This window comes from Oncorhynchus keta, chromosome 36 (genome assembly GCF_023373465.1).
Source record: "Oncorhynchus keta strain PuntledgeMale-10-30-2019 chromosome 36, Oket_V2, whole genome shotgun sequence".
NCBI lineage: Eukaryota > Metazoa > Chordata > Actinopteri > Salmoniformes > Salmonidae > Oncorhynchus > Oncorhynchus keta.
Window position 1 is genome coordinate 27,411,071 of NC_068456.1, and position 21,623 is coordinate 27,432,693.

The following is a 21,623-nucleotide window of genomic DNA, read 5'->3' on the forward strand; positions in this document are numbered from 1 at the left end:
GGTAGGCCAGGGTGTGACATGGGTTTATATGTTGTATTTCATATTGGGGTTTGTATTAATTGGGAGTGTGTATTATTAGGGGTGTGTCTAGTTAGGCTTGGCTGCCTGAGGCGTCTAATTGGAGTCAGCTGAGTTGGGAACGTATTTAGGCAGCCCTGGGTGATTGTACCTGTCTTAGTGTTAGTCAGATAGGCTGTATTAGTTACTCGTTTGTTGTTTTTGTATTTTCAGTTACAGTCATTATTCTTCATTAAAAGTTAGTAACCTACGCTGCATTTGACTCTCTAGTTCATTACAGAATCACCCACCACGATTCACAGACCGAGCAGCGTGTGAACTGGCAGGAGCTAAAGGAGGACGATATGGACGGCAGAAGCAGGGATTATACGACGTGGGAAGAAATCGACAGGTGGGCGTCCGACCCAGTGCGAGTGCAGGAGCCCGCCTGGGATTCCCTACAGCAATGCGAAGAAGGCTACAGGGGAATTTCAAAGAAAAAGACAGTCTGGTTTAAACAGGCAGCGACAGCTAGCAGAAAAGGGAGAATGAATTATTTGGAGAATGGACATGGGAAGACGTGTTGGATGGTAAAGGTTGTTACACTTGGGAGGAGATACGGAAGAGAGCCTCCCATGGGAACAGGTGGAGGCACTAAGGAGAGCAGAGGCAGCGGGACTAGGAGCCGAAGATACGAGGGAACACGGTTGGCAAGGAAACCGGAAAAGCAGCCCAAAAAAATTATTTTATAGGAGACCTGCGCATACTCCCTGTGCTCAGTCTAGAGAGACCGGGCAGGCACCGTGTTATGCTATGGAGCGCACGGTGTTTCCAGTGCGGGTGCATTGCGGCACATACCAGCCCTTCCTATTGGCCGGGCTAGATTTCGAGCCAGGTAGCTTGGGCAGTGCTCAAGAGCTCCAGTTACGGTCCGGTCTATCCAGAGCCACCCTACACACCAGTCCTCCTCCCCGCACCAGGCTTCCTGTGCGTGTTCGCGCCAGTACCACCAGTTCCAGCACCACGCACCAGGCCTCCAGTGCGCCTCGCCTGTTCAGCGCAGCCAGTGCTTTTCTCCCCTCCTTAGTCTCCTGTCTGCCCAGCGCCGCCAGTCGGCCCAGCGTCACCAGTCTGCCAGGATCCGCCAGAAGTGCCAGTCTGCCCAGCGCCGCCAGAGCTAGTCTGCCCAGCGCCGCCAGTAGTCTGCCCAGCGCCGCCAGTGTCTAGTTTCCGCCCAGCGCCGCCAGTCTGCCCAGCGCCGCCAGTGCTCCCAGTCTGCCCAGCGCCGCCAGTGCTCCCAGTCTGCCCAGCCGCCAGTGCTCCCAGTCTGCCCAGTTACAGTGCTCCCAGTCTGCCCAGCGCCGCCAGTGCTCCCAGTCTGCCCAGCGCCGCCAGTGCTCCCAGTCTGCCCAGCGCCGCCAGTGCTCCCAGTCTGCCCAGCGCCGCCAGTGCTCCCAGTCTGCCCAGCGCCGCCAGTGCTCCCAGTCTGCCCAGCGCCGTTAGTCTGCCTAGCGCCGCCAGTTTCCTCCCATACAGTCTCTTCCAGATCTGCCAGACAACCAGTCTCTTCCAGATCTGCCAGACAACCAGTCTCTTCCAGATAGTCTCTTCCAGATCTGCCAGACAACCAGTCTCTTCCAGATCTGCCACAACCAGTCTCTTCCAGATCTGCCAGACAACCAGTCTCTTCCAGATCTGCCAGACAACCAGTCTCTTCCAGATCTGCCAGACAACCAGTCTCTTCCAGATCTGCCCGACAACCAGTCTCTTCCAGATCTTCAACCTAGATCTTCTAGATCGGCCAGACAACCAGGATTTACCGGAGCCTACTACCTGCCTGAGCTTCCTCTCAGTACTGAGCTTCTCTAGTTACTCCTCAGTATTTAGTTACAGTCTGTATTTATACAGTTATTCCTATATTTATACAGTCGTGTTATTCCTATATTTATACAGTCGTGTTATTCCTATATTTATACAGTCGTGTTATTCCTATATTTATACAGTCGTGTTATTCCTATATTTATACAGTCGTGTTATTCCTATATTTATACAGTCGTGTTATTCCTATATTTATACAGTCGTGTTATTCCTATATTTATACAGTCTATATAGTTACTCCTATATTTATACAGTCTATATAGTTACTCCTGTATTTATACAGTCGTGTTATTCCTATATTTATACAGTCGTGTTATTCCTATATTTATACAGTCTATATAGTTACTCCTATATTTATACAGTCTATATAGTTACTCCTATATTTATACAGTCTATATAGTTACTCCTATATTTATACAGTCTATATAGTTACTCCTATATTTATGCAGTCTCTAGTTACTCCTGTATTTACAGTCTCTAGTTACTCCTGTATTTATACAGTCTATATAGTTACTGCTGTATTTATACAGTCGTGTTATTCCTATATTTATACAGTCTATATAGTTACTCCTATATTTATACAGTCTATATAGTTACTCCTATATTTATACAGTCTATATAGTTACTCCTATATTTATGCAGTCTCTAGTTACTCCTGTATTTACAGTCTCTAGTTACTCCTGTATTTATACAGTCTATATAGTTACTGCTGTATTTATACAGTCGTGTTATTCCTATATTTATACAGTCGTGTTATTCCTATATTTATACAGTCGTGTTATTCCTATATTTATACAGTCTATATAGTTACTCCTATATTTATACAGTCTATATAGTTACTCCTATATTTATACAGTCTATATAGTTACTCCTATATTTATGCAGTCTATATAGTTACTCCTATATTTATGCAGTCTCTAGTTACTCCTGTATTTATACAGTCTATATAGTTACTGCTATATTTATACAGTCGTGTTATTCCTATATTTATACAGTCTATATATTATTCCTATATTTATACAGTCTATATAGTTACTCCTATATTTATACAGTCTATATAGTTACTCCTGTATTTACAGTCTATATAGTTACTCCTGTATTTATACAGTCTATATAGTTACTGCTATATTTATACAGTCGTGTTACTCCTATATTTATACAGTCTATATAGTTACTCCTATATTTATACAGTCTATATAGTTCCTCCTATATTTATGCAGTCTCTAGTTACTCCTGTATTTACAGTCTCTAGTTACTCCTGTATTTATACAGTCTATATAGTTACTCCTATATTTATACAGTCGTGTTATTCCTATATTTATACAGTCTATATAGTTACTCCTATATTTATACAGTCGTGTTATTCCTATATTTATACAGTCTATATAGTTACTCCTATATTTATACAGTCTATATAGTTACTCCTATATTTATACAGTCTATATAGTTACTCCTATATTTATACAGTCTATATAGTTACTCCTATATTTATACAGTCTATATAGTTACTCCTATATTTAGTCTCTAGTTACAGTTAGTTCTATATTTATACAGTCTATATAGTTACTCCTATATTTATACAGTCTATATAGTTACTCCTATACTTACAGTCTCTAGTTACTCCTGTATTTATACAGTCTCGTTACTCCTATATTTATACAGTTCTACTGTGTCATTTAAAAGCTGCCTTAACATCCTACACAAGTTCTGCTCTTTCTACGAGAGAAAGAAAGGCAGTGAAGCCCTAGCAGGACTGGAATTAATTGGGGAGAGGATGAGGGGCTTGAGAATTGGGGTCTCTGGGGCTAGCAGCTAGCTTGGCATCTTTCAAAGAGCCGTTTGTATGCTTATCCAACACAGCTTGCCTGGCTATGGCCTTCTCGCTCTCGAGGGAGAGATACCCACTTCACGTAGTTTAAGAAGATGAATTTCTTATTTCCATGTAGGAACGCTGCGTGTCTTTTTAGATTAGCTGCACGTTTCTCTACCCTCTTCATTTAAAGCCAATTTGGCAGAAGGTGAAAAACATTACTGAGAAATGCATAGAGAGGATAGTCCTCTGGTGGAGAATAAAGGAGGCTACTGAAATGTGATGTAACAATTATGATCTGCTATCACCTAGTAGTGTGTGTGTGTGTGTGTGTGTGTGTGTGTGTGTGTGTGTGTGTGTGTGTGTGTGTGTGTGTGTGTGTGTGTGTGTGTGTGTGTGTGTGTGTGTGTGTGTGTGTGTGTGTGTGTGTGTGTGTGTGTGTGTGTGTGTGTGTGTGTTGCATAGCATTTAGTCACACAGAGCGAGAAAACTGAATGAGTCCACAGGAGTTGATGTAAAACTGTGTTAACATCATCATTGTTTCCCTCTGAAACAGACGACTGGAGACAAAACACAATTAGTGAGATGGAAATAGAATTGATGTCCACTCAAGCCATTGATGGATCTTTCTATTGATTATCAGTGAAGCTTTTGCAAATTTGTCAACTACCCACTGGAGCATAACTCAATAGAGATGGATGTGGGGACATGTCACTCAGTCACCAACCTCTGGACAGATGATTCATGTTAGACCTGGAGTCTGGTGTAACACGTATCTGATACCTCTACAGTACCGTTGGAACAGTGGTATTGAAACTTGTTCAACAGAGACACATTTTTCCAGCAGAATTTCTGGGGACCACTTTTATCTCCGCAATCATTTCTTGCAACCCACCACACCCCAAATCTAATGACACAACCTTAAAATTGGTACATTTAGATTCTTTTTTTTAGAAACAACCTTCAAACCATTACATTTTCATCTCTTATCAAAATGATAAGAAACCAATAAATACATGAACTAAATGTATTTTTTAACATTTGTATGTTGTCCCAAACAATAATCTGTACTCTTAATTGAGATGTAATATCTACAGCTATATGTAACATCTAACTCTAATCCTAGAGTCTGATGTAATATCTACAGCTAACTCTAACCCTGGAGTCTGATGTAATATCTACAGCTATATGTCATATCTAACTCTAATCCTAGAGTCTGATGTAATATCTACAGCTAACTCTAACCCTAGAGTCTGATGTAATATCTACAGCTAACTCTAACCCTAGAGTCTGATGTAATATCTACAGCTAACTCTAATCCTAGAGTCTGATGTAATATCTACAGCTATATGTAATATCTAACTCTAATCCTAGAGTCTGATGTAATATCTACAGCTATATGTAATATCTAACTCTAATCCTAGAGTCTGATGTAATATCTACAGCTAACTCTAATCCTAGAGTCTGATGTAATATCTACAGCTATATGTCATATCTAACTCTAATCCTAGAGTCTGATGTAATATCTACAGCTAACTCTAACCCTGGAGTCTGATGTAATATCTACAGCTAACTCTAACCCTAGAGTCTGATGTAATATCTACAGCTAACTAACCCTAGAGTCTGATGTAATATCTACAGCTAACTCTAACCCTGGAGTCTGATGTAATATCTACAGCTAACTCTAACCCTAGAGTCTGATGTAATATCTACAGCTAACTAACCCTAGAGTCTGATGTAATATCTACAGCTAACTCTAACCCTGGAGTCTGATGTAATATCTACAGCTAACTCTAATCCTAGAGTCTGATGTAATATCTACAGCTAACTCTAACCCTGGAGTCTGATGTAATATCTACAGCTAACTCTAACCCTGGAGTCTGATGTAATATCTACAGCTAACTAACCCTGGAGTCTGATGTAACATCTACAGCTAACTCTAATCCTAGAGTCTGATGTAATATCTACAGCTAACTCTAACCCTGGAGTCTGATGTAATATCTACAGCTATATGTCATATCTAACTCTAATCCTAGAGTCTGATGTAATATCTACAGCTAACTCTAACCCTGGAGTCTGATGTAACATCTACAGCTAACTCTAACCCTAGAGTCTGATGTAATATCTACAGCTAACTCTAATCCTAGAGTCTGATGTAATATCTACAGCTATATGTAATATCTAACTCTAATCCTAGAGTCTGATGTAATATCTACAGCTAACTCTAACCCTGGAGTCTGATGTAATATCTACAGCTAACTCTAACCCTAGAGTCTGATGTAATATCTACAGCTAACTCTAACCCTAGAGTCTGATGTAATATCTACAGCTAACTAACCCTAGAGTCTGATGTAATATCTACAGCTAACTCTAACCCTGGAGTCTGATGTAATATCTACAGCTAACTCTAACCCTAGAGTCTGATGTAATATCTACAGCTAACTCTAACCCTGGAGTCTGATGTAATATCTACAGCTAACTAACCCTAGAGTCTGATGTAATATCTACAGCTAACTCTAACCCTAGAGTCTGATGTAATATCTACAGCTAACTCTAATCCTAGAGTCTGATGTAATATCTACAGCTAACTCTAACCCTAGAGTCTGATGTAATATCTACAGCTAACTCTAATCCTAGAGTCTGATGTAACATCTACAGCTAACTCTAACCCTAGAGTCTGATGTAATATCTACAGCTAACTCTAATCCTGGAGTCTGATGTAATATCTACAGCTAACTCTAACCCTAGAGTCTGATGTAATATCTACAGCTAACTCTAACCCTAGAGTCTGATGTAATATCTACAGCTAACTCTAACCCTGGAGTCTGATGTAACATCTACAGCTAACTCTAATCCTAGAGTCTGATGTAATATCTACAGCTAACTCTAACCCTAGAGTCTGATTTAACATCTACAGCTAACTCTAACCCTAGAGTCTGATGTAATATCTACCTGATAACACATCTACAGTAACAGATCAAGCATTGGACTATGAGGCTATAATTGGAATCCCTCCTGTTGTCAATCATTGTCATGTTGCTATAATTCCATACCTTCTAATTTCCTGCAGACCTGATATTTCCAGTACCAGCTCATCCTAATAATACCTTGGCCTAATACCCTGCCCCTAGTTAGAGGCCCCTCTGATATCAATCAGTTGATAACGGAGAGTTCGACATGCATGGCACTGTAGCACCGTATAGGCCAGAGTTATGGCACAGTGTTTTCTGGTGTGGACCCAGTCAATGGATTGCGTGATGCGTTGTTGTCTCTACCTTCTTGCCCTGTGCACTGTTATCTGTGCCCAATAATGTTTGTACCGTGTTTTGTGCTGCTACCATGTTGTGCTGCTGCCTTGCTGTGCTGCTGCCATGTTGATGTCATGTTGTACTGCTGCCATGTTGTTGTCATGTGTTACTGTCATACTATGTTGTTGTCATGTTGTACTGCTGCCATGTTGTTGTCATGTGTTACTGTCATACTATGTTGTTGTCATGTTGTACTGCTGCCATGTTGTTGTCATGTGTTACTGTCATACTGTGTTGTTGTCATGTTGTACTGCTGCCATGTTGTTGTCATGTGTTACTGTCATACTATGTTGTTGTCATGTTGTACTGCTGCCATGTTGTTGTCATGTGTTACTGTCATACTATGTTGTTGTCATGTTGTACTGCTGCCATGTTGTTGTCATGTGTTACTTCATCATATGTTGTTGTCATGTTGTACTGCTGCCATGTTGTTGTCATGTGTTACTGTTGTTGTTGTCATGTTGTACTGCTGCCATGTTGTTGTCATGTGTTACTGTCATACTGTGTTGTTGTCATGTTGTACTGCTGCCATGTTGTTGTCATGTGTTACTGTCATACTATGTTGTTGTCATGTTGTACTGCTGCCATGTTGTTGTCATGTGTTACTGTCATACTATGTTGTTGTCATGTTGTACTGCTGCCATGTTGTTGTCATGTGTTACTGTCATACTATGTTGTTGTCATGTTGTACTGCTGCCATGTTGTTGTCATGTGTTACTGTCATACTGTGTTGTTGTCATGTTGTACTGCTGCCATGTTGTTGTCATGTGTTACTGTCATACTATGTTGTTGTCATGTTGTACTGCTGCCATGTTGTTGTCATGTGTTACTGTCATACTATGTTGTTGTCATGTTGTACTGCTGCCATGTTGTTGTCATGTGTTTCTGTCATACTGTGTTGTTGTCATGTTGTACTGCTGCCATGTTGTTGTCATGTGTTACTGTCATACTATGTTGTTGTCATGTTGTACTGCTGCCATGTTGTTGTCATGTGTTACTGTCATACTATGTTGTTGTCATGTGTTACTGTCATACTATGTTGTTGTCATGTTGTACTGCTGCCATGTTGTTGTCATGTGTTACTGTCATACTATGTTGTTGTCATGTTGTACTGCTGCCATGTTGTTGTCATGTGTTACTGTCATACTGTGTTGTTGTCATGTTGTACTGCTGCCATGTTGTTGTCATGTGTTACTGTCATACTATGTTGTTGTCATGTTGTACTGCTGCCATGTTGTTGTCATGTGTTACTGTCATACTGTGTTGTTGTCATGTTGTACTGCTGCCATGTTGTTGTCATGTGTTACTGTCATACTATGTTGTTGTCATGTTGTACTGCTGCCATGTTGTTGTCATGTGTTACTGTCATACTATGTTGTTGTGTGTTGTTGTCATGTTGTACTGCTGCCATGTTGTTGTCATGTTACTGTTACTGTCATACTGCTGTGTTGTTGTCATGTTGTACTGCTGCCATGTTGTTGTCATGTGTTACTGTCATACTATGTTGTTGTCATGTTGTACTGCTGCCATGTTGTTGTCATGTGTTACTGTCATACTATGTTGTTGTCATGTTGTACTGCTGCCATGTTGTTGTCATGTGTTACTGTCATACTATGTTGTTGTCATGTTGTACTGCTGCCATGTTGTTGTCATGTGTTACTGTCATACTATGTTGTTGTCATGTTGTACTGCTGCCATGTTGTTGTCATGTGTTACTGTCATACTATGTTGTTGTCATGTTGTACTGCTGCCATGTTGTTGTCATGTGTTACTGTCATACTATGTTGTTGTCATGTTGTACTGCTGCCATGTTGTTGTCATGTGTTACTGTCATACTATGTTGTTGTCATGTTGTACTGCTGCCATGTTGTTGTCATGTTGTACTGCTGCCATGTTGTTGTCATGTGTTACTGTCATACTATGTTGTTGTCATGTTGTACTGCTGCCATGTTGTTGTCATGTGTTACTGTCATACTATGTTGTTGTCATGTTGTGTTATGTTGTTGTCATACTGTGTTGTTGTCATGTTGTACTGCTGCCATGTTGTTGTCATGTGTTACTGTCATACTGTGTTGTTGTCATGTTGTACTGCTGCCATGTTGTTGTCATGTGTTACTGTCATACTATGTTGTTGTCATGTTGTACTGCTGCCATGTTGTTGTCATGTGTTTCTGTCATACTGTGTTGTTGTCATGTTGTACTGCTGCCATGTTGTTGTCATGTGTTACTGTCATACTGTGTTGTTGTCATGTTGTACTGCTGCCATGTTGTTGTCATGTGTTACTGTCATACTATGTTGTTGTCATGTTGTACTGCTGCCATGTTGTTGTCATGTGTTACTGTCATACTATGTTGTTGTCATGTGTTACTGTCATACTATGTTGTTGTCATGTTGTACTGCTGCCATGTTGTTGTCATGTGTTACTGTCATACTATGTTGTTGTCATGTGTTACTGTCATACTATGTTGTTGTCATGTGTTACTGTCATACTATGTTGTTGTCATGTTGTACTGCTGCCATGTTGTTGTCATGTGTTACTGTCATACTGTGTTGTTGTCATGTGTTACTGTCATACTATGTTGTTGTCATGTGTTACTGTCATACTATGTTGTTGTCATGTGTTACTGTCATACTATGTTGTTGTCATGTTGTACTGCTGCCATGTTGTTGTCATGTGTTACTGTCATACTATGTTGTTGTCATGTGTTACTGTCATACTATGTTGTTGTCATGTGTTACTGTCATACTATGTTGTTGTCATGTGTTACTGTCATACTGTGTTGTTGTCATGTTGTACTGCTGCCATGTTGTTGTCATGTGTTACTGTCATACTATGTTGTTGTCATGTGTTACTGTCATACTATGTTGTTGTCATGTTGTACTGCTGCCATGTTGTTGTCATGTGTTACTGTCATACTATGTTGTTGTCATGTGTTACTGTCATACTGTGTTGTTGTCATGTTGTACTGCTGCCATGTTGTTGTCATGTGTTACTGTCATACTGTGTTGTTGTCATGTTGTACTGCTGCCATGTTGTTGTCATGTGTTACTGTCATACTGTGTTGTTGTCATGTTGTACTGCTGCCATGTTGTTGTCATGTGTTACTGTCATACTGTGTTGTTGTCATGTTGTACTGCTGCCATGTTGTTGTCATGTGTTACTGTCATACTATGTTGTTGTCATGTTGTACTGCTGCCATGTTGTTGTCATGTGTTACTGTCATACTATGTTGTTGTCATGTTGTACTGCTGCCATGTTGTTGTCATGTGTTACTGTCATACTATGTTGTTGTCATGTTGTACTGCTGCCATGTTGTTGTCATGTGTTACTGTCATACTATGTTGTTGTCATGTTGTACTGCTGCCATGTTGTTGTCATGTGTTTCTGTCATACTATGTTGTTGTCATGTTGTACTGCTGCCATGTTGTTGTCATGTGTTACTGTCATACTGTGTTGTTGTCATGTTGTACTGCTGCCATGTTGTTGTCATGTGTTACTGTCATACTGTGTTGTTGTCATGTTGTACTGCTGCCATGTTGTTGTCATGTGTTACTGTCATACTATGTTGTTGTCATGTTGTACTGCTGCCATGTTGTTGTCATGTGTTACTGTCATACTGTGTTGTTGTCATGTTGTACTGCTGCCATGTTGTTGTCATGTGTTACTGTCATACTATGTTGTTGTCATGTTGTACTGCTGCCATGTTGTTGTCATGTGTTACTGTCATACTATGTTGTTGTCATGTTGTACTGCTGCCATGTTGTTGTCATGTGTTACTGTCATACTATGTTGTTGTCATGTTGTACTGCTGCCATGTTGTTGTCATGTGTTACTGTCATACTATGTTGTTGTCATGTTGTACTGCTGCCATGTTGTTGTCATGTGTTACTGTCATACTGTGTTGTTGTCATGTTGTACTGCTGCCATGTTGTTGTCATGTGTTACTGTCATACTGTGTTGTTGTCATGTTGTACTGCTGCCATGTTGTTGTCATGTGTTACTGTCATACTGTGTTGTTGTCATGTTGTACTGCTGCCATGTTGTTGTCATGTGTTACTGTCATACTGTGTTGTTGTCATGTTGTACTGCTGCCATGTTGTTGTCATGTGTTACTGTCATACTATGTTGTTGTCATGTTGTACTGCTGCCATGTTGTTGTCATGTGTTACTGTCATACTGTGTTGTTGTCATGTTGTACTGCTGCCATGTTGTTGTCATGTGTTACTGTCATACTGTGTTGTTGTAGTGCTGCCATGTTGTTGTCATGTGTTACTGTCATACTGTGTTGTTGTCTTAGGTCTCTCTTTATTTGGTGTTGTTTTGTCTTTCTTGTCGTGACGTGTGTTTTGTCCTATATTTTTATTTCATTTTATTTTTAATCCCAGCCCCCATCCCCACAGGAGGCCTTTTGCCATTTGGTAGGCCGTCATTGTAAATAAAAATGTGTTCTTAACTGACTTGCCTAGTTAAATAAATGTTCAATAAAATCAATAAAGAAATGGATCGCTGGGACAGTCATAGCTGTTGCTACGTAACAAACACTTAAAACACATCAACACACAATCACACAGCAATAACCAAACACGTGGTGTGTGTGTGTGGGACCGTTTATGACCAGATGACCCTAAAATACACTGTCTGACGTACAGAACGTGTCCATCCGCCTCTACACAAACAACATGTGACGTGAGTGGGCTGTTCGGGGTGTATTCTTCTGTGTTATCTGACACATTCTCCTTCAAAGTGATTTTTTAATCTCACTGGCTTCCCCAGTATGAATAGATAAACACATACATCATTTATGAATGCATATTCATGGTGCGGAGAGGAGAATCTAGGCCATCTCAAAACAATGGCTTCCCTCCCAGTTTCCTTTTTCAACTACCTCCAGAAATAAAGAGGATGATTCAAGACTCCCTGCAGAGGAGAGCTACCTCCCAGTAAACAATTTCTGGTTACCTCTGCATTCTAAGAACGTTAGTAGGGACGTTCTGAGAATGTTAAAATGGCAACTTCTCTTTTTTTCCCCCCCTAAACACTTTATCATTATTTTTTTTTGCAATTCAAATGTAAACCAAATTTGGGACTCCATTGCAACTTTCCCTATTGTTATAGTAACATTCGCTGTTGGCTGGGCTCGGTCTTCTTTTCCATCAAACTACAGTATAATGTAGTGGGAGCGCAGAGAACGGCTAATTATAACAGAAGCCAATTTCAACCTTTTTCATCATCCTGTATAGCGAGCCAATGCTAACGATAGCGTCACCACGCTACTGCTGCATAGCCTACTGAGAAAAGTCAGCCATGATACAATCCAGGCCATTGTATGTTTCCCAGGCGGAACCTGTGGAGGGCGCTGTGCAAAGAATGTCCAATAGATGGCAACTAAGAGCTGTCATGACATTAAGTTTTCCAGGTACAATATTTTGCCATATAAATAGCTCTCTCACTGCTCCGAGTCATTGAAGAGAAATGGAGAGAAATGTAGAAGGAGAAAAAGGGTTGTCCTTACCCAGCCAGCTCCTGTTCAAGTAGACAGATACGAAGACAGGAGGAACAGTGAAGAAGTCCACCACTGAGTTGACCTCCAGCCAGAACCACAGCTTATCATTGGCTGCTATGAACTGAAGGAGAAATAGAAGGGGAACACTTCACTTAAAGCCTGCACGTATACTGTATTATGTTGATGCAGTTATTGTGTATTACAGGGGAAGGCAACTAGAATCAGCCGCAGGATGATTTTTGTCGGAACAGATCGTCAGGGGAAGGGAACATAATTATAATCATTTGTACTATGCAAATTGACCACAACTAAGCTCAAAAAGAGATTGTATTTCAAAAGAACAATTTCATACCTGGATTACTGAACATTGAGACACGATCACATGCATCTTTTTAAAAATGTTTTTGTGAGAATACTTGGAAACGGATTACCTCAATAAATAAATAAATTCCGGTTGATTTCGGTCTTTTTTGACCAAAAACAAAACTCAACAAACAAATGTTGTCGTTTATTTGTACTAAAAACTGATGTATTGGAAGACTTCTCATTGGCTGCTATGAACTGAAGGGAGACATAGAAGTAACAATTCATTGGGGTAACACATTCCTTAAAATTAATGTCGCAGGTTAAATGTGTTGCTTCTATTTCTCATTCAGTTCATAGCAGGCTGTAGGTACAATGACTTACGACGCCATCATAATGCATTTTAACAGTTATCAGGAGCATTTATGGCCACTTTACAATGTGCTATTATCTCATAAAGATCATCGCTGAATGGAAAACAGAGGTGTTAAACTTAAATCTAATTATTTTATTTTATAGAGTTCAAGTATAGTTCTTATTGTATTATTTGAACCTTGAGCATATAGCAACATAATACATGCATTTCATATACTGTATCTAAGTATAAGATGTACAGTGCATTCAGGAAGTATTCAGACCCCTTGACTTTTTCCACACTTTGTTACATTTGAGCCCTATTCAAAAATTGATTATTTTATCCCCCTCATCAATCCACACACAATACCTCATTATGACAAAGCAAAAATGTTTTTTTTATTTACATAACTTTTCAGACCCTATTTACTCAGTACTTTGTTGAAGCACCTTTGGCAGTGATTACACCCTCTGGTATTATTGGATATGACGCTACAAGCTTGGCACACCTGTTTTTGGGGAGTTTCTCCCATTCTGCTCTGTAGATCCTCTCAAATTCTGTCAGGTTGGATGGGGAGCGTCACTGCACAGCTATATTCAAATCTCTCCAGAGATGTTCGATCAGGTTCAAGTCCTGGTTCTGGCTGGGCCACTCAAGGACAATCAGAGACTCCTGCATTGTCTTGGCTGTGTGCTTAGGGTTGTTGTCCTGTTGGAAGTTGAACTTTTGCCCCAGTCTGAGGTCCTGAGCGCTCTGGAGCAGGTTTTCATCAAGGATCTATCTGTACTTGGTCCTTCTGTGGCTCAGTTGGTAGAGCATGGCGCTTGTAACGCCAGGGTAGTGGGTTCGATTCCCGGGACCACCCATACGTAGAATGTATGCACACATGACTGTAAGTCGCTTTGGATAAAAGCGTCAGCTAAATGGCATATATTATATTATTATTATTACTTTGCTCTGTTAATTTTTCTGACTAGTCTCCTAGTCCCTGCTGCTGAAAAACATCCCGACAGGATAATGCTACCACCACCATGCTTCACAGTAGGGATGGTGTCAGGTTTACTCCGGACGTGATGCTTGGCATTCAGACCGGAGTTCAAACTTGGTTTCATCAGACCAGAGAATCTTGTTTCTCATAGTATGAGAGTCCTTTAGGTGCTTTATGTCAAACTCCAAGTGGGCTGTCATGTGCCGTTTACTGAGGAGTAGCTTCCGATTGGCCATTCTACCTACCATAGAGGTCTGATTGGTAGAGTACTGCAGAGATGGTTGTCCTTCTGGAAGGTTCTCCCAGCTCTGTCAGAGTGAACATCGGTTTCTTGGTCACCTTCCTGACCTTCCTTCCCTTCTCCCCCAATTGCTCAGTTTGGCTGGGGAGCCAGCTCAGGAAGAGTCTTGGTGGTTCCAAACTTCTTCCATTTAAGAATGATGAAAGCACTGTGTTCTTGGGGACCTTCAATGCTGCATCTATGCCTCGACACAATCCTGTCTCTGAGCTCTACAGACAATTCAAGCCTTGGTTTTGATCTGACATGCACTGTCAACTGTGGGACCTTAAACAGCCTTTCCCGGATCATGTCCAATCAATTGAATGTACCACAGGTGGACTCTAATCAAGTTGTAGAAACATCTCAAGGATGATCAATGGAAACAGGATGAACCTGAGCTCAATTTCGAGTCTCATAGCAAAGGGTCTGAATACTTATGTAAATGAAGTATTTCTATTTTTCTAAAAACCTCTTCATATTGTCATTATGGGGTATTGTGTATAGATTGATGAGAAACAATGCTTATTTAATCCATTTTAGAATAAGACCGTATGATATATAATGTATTAGAGAGAATCTATCATGAACAAAAGTTGCCAGAAGCCACTAGCGCAGTCAAATAGGCTTTTTTTCTTCATTTTTCTCCCCAATTTCGTGATATCCAATTGGTAGTTACAGTCTTGTCCCATTGCTGCAACACCTGTATGGACTTGGGAGAGGCGAAGGTCTATCCTTCCCTGACATACAGCATGATGTTTGTGAATAGTCAGTGTTGTGATTCATGTGGAGTTGTGGCTGCATAAGCAGCTTAGCACTTTATTCATTCATCGAGGGTTTCAGGCAGGCTTTTTCTCCAATGGCTTTGGGCACCAAGTCAGTACTATGTCAATACAGCTCCCACCATTAGAGAGATGGGTGTGTGTGCACGTGGCGTTTATAGGGCTTTAGTACTTACCCGCAAGCCAAAGTAGAGGAGGAAGAAGACATTGAAGAACATGTCGATCTGTAACGTGAAATCTTTGTAGAAATTCTGACAGGATTCTATGGGACTGTAAAAAAGACAAAAAGAAGAAAAGGTCACATAAATATTCATACTCTATTACAATATTATAAACTGGGTGGGTCGAGCCCTGAATGTTGACTGGCTGACAGCCGTGGTATATCAGACCGATTCCACGGCTATGACGAAACATTTATTTTTACTGTTCTAATTACCTTGGTAACCAGTTTATAATAGCAATAAGGCCCCTCGGGGGTTTGTGGTATATGAGCTAATATACCACAGCTAAGGGCTGTGTCCAGGCACTGCGTGATGCGTCGTGCATTAGAATAGCCCTTAGTCGTGGTATATTGGCCATATACCACACCCCCTCTTGTCTTATTGTTAAATATATGTCACAGTCTGGGGTACCACATGTAGCCAGGGGATTTCAGAAGATGCAAACAGAACAAACCTACACACTACTGTGTAGTCCTAAGTATAGCCTAGTTAACCAGTCTTTATGTTTGCCTTATGATTAACCAGTAAGTAAGTAAGCAATACTAACCAACATGCCACTCCATAAATGGTACAATTGAGTTTTTGCATGGAAAATAAGACATCCAAATTCACCACAGTGGTTGTAAGCAACAGACATGAATATTCAATATGTGAGTTGGTTGCCTAATGGCATTTATAGGCTCATTCAGACAGTCAACAGTGAAGGACAGCATGTCCTCACAGCAAAACGAATGGCTAGTGTATTGAGAAGCCCAGTGGGAGCAAGAGAATGTGGGTTTGAATGGTTCCCAGGGGTAGAAGACTAAGAGAGAGAGAGGGGTTTGATCACCATCGTCTACTTAACATAAAACATCTTAATGGGGGGTTGTGTGAGGAATTATTATGACATGGGAACAAAGACTGCTGTTTTGATGGCTAGGTGATTTATGGGTAAGTTAAGTATGTCTTAGCAGAGCAGTCTTTAACATGGCATGAATCTTGGCCTGTGGCCAAACACATTTAAATGTGTTAATATGGAAAAAGAGTTAAAACAGCCCCTAAATGATTTAATTGAGTTAAAAGCTGTTTTTTTTTCTCCGAGATGGCCACCCAGTCAGTGGACAGAGGTTAATAGGGTTGGACCCCTCAGTAGGTTTGCCATTGATCCGGTCTGAATACACAATTATTTACACACTACTAACCCTCCGATCTTCTATAAAACTAACAGTGATGTGAAAACAAAACTCAACTATGAATCGCACAGCGAATCCATACATATATTGTGCTGAGTTGATCAACTTAAATGTACATTTGGTCCATATGGGTTTGGTGGTGTATGGTCTTGTAAGCCCCCTGAATGGACTGGACTCAGGAAATAGATTACATTTAATCAGAGATTAAAAGCACAGAACATCATTCTAATTGCCCCTAATGCTACAAGTGAAATATTTTGGCTGCCTACGCTACTCCCCCCCTCTTCATCATCATCACTAGCAACCCAGGCAGATGCTTCGTTCTACAGTGCACACAAAGTGACATGTGGCAGGCACATTCCAGAAAGTGTGCCCTCATTCCGGCTAAACACTGACCCGCCTGTCAAGGCTTTTCAATACCACAGGAAGTGCTTAAGAACATACCCCTTGATTGGCTATTTGAAAATAGCTAATCAGCGTTGAGCTAAACTGAGTGAGCTCAGCTGTGAATGCTCCTGGCGCACCCAAAAAAAAGTGGGAAGCCAGTTTGGATTTGGCTTCACACCAATCACATCACACTGGAAGCCAACCATAAATGTATACATTGTGCCCCTGGCCTGAGAGGATTGAAGTTCAACATGTAGCTACGTATAGTTGGCTGGCTAATATTAACTAGCTGGCCTGGCACATCGTTGCCCATGAAAGGAAGTTAGGCTAGTGAGCAAGAATTTTAGCCAGGTAGCCTAGGACAACAAAAACTAAAAAGCGTGTACTGTATGACAAGTCATAGACTGTTTAGGCAACATGAAAGATGACGGCATTGGTATTTCTCTATAAGTAGGGTGAGACAACATGTCTTTTCTACTTGCACACACACAGAAATCAGTACCAGGGCCAGCCACATCATATTTAGCTTATGATGATTGGACTAAATCGTTTTTCGTATCTTTTAGTTGTCACTTTATTAGACTAAGCATAGGTGATTAGATCATGTTGAAGTTGAAATGGTGCTGGAATAGTGGAGGCAGCAACTGTTTTCTTTGCAACTTGAGGTAACTCTAAATCAATAGTTGTTTAGTTAAAATGTTGGAAACATTAACTTGCTTGACCATTATGTAACTGTTTGTTACATGCAATATGTTTTGTGGACTTCACCGGACAGATGTTGCTCTCTGATTTTGTGATGAAACAAAGGTGTGATTGAATTTATTCTGCCACTGTGTCTTCTTGTTGTCTTGGCATTAGGCCTATATATCACGGTGGCAAGGCATATGAACTAACAGGTTATATGCCAAACAAAGCAATTCAAATTGTACTAGTCACATACGTCAAATACAACAGTGAAATGTTTGCTTACGAGCCCCTAACCAACAATGAAGGTTAAAATGTTCAAACGTTCATAGATGACCAGCAGGGTCAAATAATTAATAATCACAGTGGTTGTAGAGGGTGCAACAGTTCGGCACCTCAGGAGTAAATTGTCAGTTGGCTTTTCATAGCCGATCATTCAGAGTTAAAGACAGCAGGTGCGGTAGAGAGAGAGAGTTGAAAACAGCAGGACTGGGACAAGGTAGCATGTCCGGTGAAAAGGTCAGGGGTTCCATAGCCACAGGCAGAGCAGTTGAGGTGGGAAAGGCTAGTGTGGAGTGCAATAGAGATTGCATCATCTGTGGATCTGTTGGGGTGGTATGCAAATTGGAGATGTGTCATGTTTTGTCATATATTGTCTTGTCCTTGTGCTTTCCCTTCTGTTCGTTTCCCCCTGCTGGTCTTATTAGGTTCGTTCCCTTTTTCTATCCCTCTCTCTCCCCCTCCCTCTCTCTCTTCTCTCTTTCGTTCCGTTCCTGCTCCCAGCTGTTCCTCATTCTCCTAACTCACTCATTTACTTTTTTCACACCTGTTCCCTATTTTGCCCTCTGATTAGAGCCCTATTTCTCCCCTTGTTTTCCGCTTCTGTCCTTGTCGGATCCTTGTATGATGTTCGCTGTGCCGTGTCTTTGTCTCGCCCTGTCGTATCTTGTCTCCTTCAGATGCTGCGTTTGAGCAGGTGTCTGAGTCTGCTACGGTCGGTGCCTTCCCGAGGCAACCTACAGTTAATGGTCGAGTCTCCAGTCTGTCCTCGTCACTACGAGTGGATTTAAGTTTTTTATGTTTTGTTTTCTGCTCTGATTGTCCAGGAGTATTGCTTATATCCTTTACTGGAATAAAGACTCTGTTTTCGCCAAGTCGCTTTTGGGTCCTCATTCACCTGCATAACAGAAGGATCCGACCAAGAATGGACCCAGCGACTATGGATTCTCTCTACTCTACTCTCGAGTTCCAGGGAGCGATGCTTGGCAGACACGAGCAGGAATTGTCTGCTGCTCGGCATGCCGTTGAGACCCTGGCCGCTCAGGTCTCCGACCTCTCAGGACAGTATCAGTCTTCGTCTCGTGCCACCAGCTACTTCCGAGTCTCCGGAACCTAGGGTTAATAACCCACCATGTTACTCTGGGCAGCCCACTGAGTGCCGCTCCTTTCTCACCCAGTGTGATATTGTGTTCTCTCTCCAGCCCAACACATACTCAAGAGAGAGAGCTCGGATTGCCTACGTCATATCACTCCTTACTGGTCGGGCTCGGCAGTGGGGCACAGCTATCTGGGAGGCAAGCGCTGAGTGTACTAACGATTATCTGAACTTTAAAGAGGAGATGATAAGGGTTTTTGATCGTTCTGTTTTTGGGAAAGAAGCTTCCTGGTCCCTGTCTTCCCTATGTCAAGGTAATCGATCCATAACGGATTACTCTATAGAGTTTCGCACTCTTGCTGCCTCCAGTAACTGGAACGAGCAGGCGTTGCTCGCTCGTTTTCTGGAGGGACTCCACGCTAAGGTTAAGGATGAGATTCTCTCTCGGGAGGTTCCATCCAGCGTGGATTCTTTGATTGAACTCGCTATTCGCATTGAACGACGGGTAGATCTTCGTCACCGAGCTCATAGAAGAGAGCTCGCGTTAACTGTGTCCCCTCTCTCTCCGACACTACCATCTTTCCCCACTGACTCAGGTGTTGAGCCCATGCAGCTGGGGGGTATTCGCATTTCGACTAAGGAGAGGGAACGGAGAATCACCAACCGCCTCTGTCTCTATTGCGGTTCCGCTGGTCATTTGTCATTTCATGTCCAGTTAAAGGCCAGAGCTCATCAGTAAGCGGAGGGCGACTGATAAGCGCTACTAGACTGTCCTCTCCGTCAAGTACCTGTACTACCTTGCCGGTCCATCTACGCTGGACCGGATCGGCAGCTTCCTGCAGTGCATTAATAGACTCTGGGGCGGAAGGCTGTTTTATGGACGAAGCCTGGGCTCGGGAACATGACATTCCTCTCAGACAGTTAGGGGAGCCCACGGTCATGTTCGCCTTGGATGGTAGTCCTCTCCCCAGTATATTATGTGAAACACTACCTTTAACCCTCACAGTATCTGGTAACCATAGTGAGACCATTTCTTTTTTGATTTTTTGTTCACCTTTTACACCTGTTGTTTTGGGTCATCCCTGGCTAGTGAGTCATAATCCTTCTTTTGATTGGTCTAGTAATTCTATCCTTTCCTGGAACGTTTCTTGTCATGTGAAGTGTTTAATGTCTGCTATTCCTCCTGTTTCTTCTGCTCCTCTTCACAGGAGGAACCTGGTGATTTGACAGGAGTGCCGGAGGAAAATCATGATCTGCGCACGGTCTTCAGTCGGTCCAGAACCAACTCCCTTCCTCCTCACCGGTCGTATGATTGTTGTTCTGATCTCCTCAAGAAGCGTTTTGCATCCGCTCCTATCCTTGTTGCACCTGACGTCACTAAACAGTTCATTGTCGAGGTTGACGCGTCGGGGTGGGCGTGGGAGCCATTCTGTCCCAGCGCTCCGAGACTGACGATGGGGTCCACCCTTGCGCGTATTTTTCTCATCGCCTGTCGCCGTCGGAACGTAACTATGATGTGGCTAACCGCGAACTGCTCGCCATCCGTTTAGCCCTAGGCGAATGGCGACAGTGGTTGGAGGGGGCGACCGTTCCTTTTGTTGTTTGGACTGACCAAAGGAACCTTGAGTACATCCGTTCTGCCAAACGACTGAATGCGCGTCATGCTCGTTGGGCGTTGTTTTCGCTCGTTTCGAGTTCGTTATTTCTTATTGCTCGGGTACTAAGAACACCAAGCCTCATGCTTTATCCCGTCTCTTTAGTTCTTCTGTGGCTTCTACCGATCCCGAGGGGATTCTTCCTGATGGGCGTGTTGTCGGGTTGACTGTCTGTGGAATTGAGAGACAGGTTAAGCAAGCACTCACCCACACTCCGTCGCCACGCGCTTGTCCTAGTAACCTTCTTTTCGTTCCTGTCTCTACTCGTCTGGCTGTTCTTCAGTGGGCGCACTCTGCCAAGTTAGCTGGCCACCCCGGCGTTCGGGGTACGCTTGCTTCTATTCGCCAGCGGTTCTGGTGGCCTACTCAGGAGCGTGACACGCGCCGTTTCGTGGCTGCTTGTTCGGACTGCGCGCAGAATAAGTCTGGTAATTTTTTTTCTGCTTCTGCTCCTGGTCTTGCTGGGTCTCAGTCTGTCCCCAGCCACCGCATCTTTCCTGCCCTTGCTGTGTCTCAGTCTGTTCCCTGCCACCGCATCTCTCCTGGTCCTGCTCCTGCACTTGCTGTGTCTCAGTCTGTCCACAGCCACCGCCTCTCTCCTGTTCCTGGTCTTAGCCTTGCTGTGTCTCAGTCTGTCCCTAGTTGTTACTCTCCTGGCCTGTTTGGTCCTGTTTGCTCTAAAGCTTACAGTTCTCTACCCGTGTCTCATTTTTTTTTAGAGTAGTAGCCCTAGATTCCCTCTTCTTCGTCTTCCGTTACGGGCCTGAGGAGAGGAGTTGGGTTCTTTCTCGGGACGTGCTGGACCGTTTGTGATCTATGATTTCCTCCGTGGCCGCCAGTGTTCCTCCTCGAGTGCGCCAGGAGGCGCTCGGTGAGTGGGGGGGTACTGTCATGTTTTGTCATATTGTCTTGTCCTTGTGCTTTCC

At 42.3% G+C, this 21,623-nt stretch overlaps 1 protein-coding gene across 8 annotated transcripts in view; it reads right to left on the reverse strand.

Moving 5' to 3' along the window:
• The window catches only part of LOC118369425 (calcium-activated potassium channel subunit alpha-1), a 388,748-nt gene that overhangs the window by 145,333 nt on the left and 221,792 nt on the right, over positions 1-21,623 (reverse strand). For all 8 annotated transcript variants that reach the window (XM_052498738.1, XM_052498744.1, XM_052498740.1 and 5 more), the window contains exons 4-5: positions 15,380-15,473; positions 12,508-12,619 (exon numbers count right to left, since the gene is read on the reverse strand). In XM_052498738.1, coding sequence (XP_052354698.1) covers positions 12,508-12,619; positions 15,380-15,473 — 206 coding nt within the window. The remainder of the gene's footprint in view (positions 1-12,507; positions 12,620-15,379; positions 15,474-21,623) is intronic.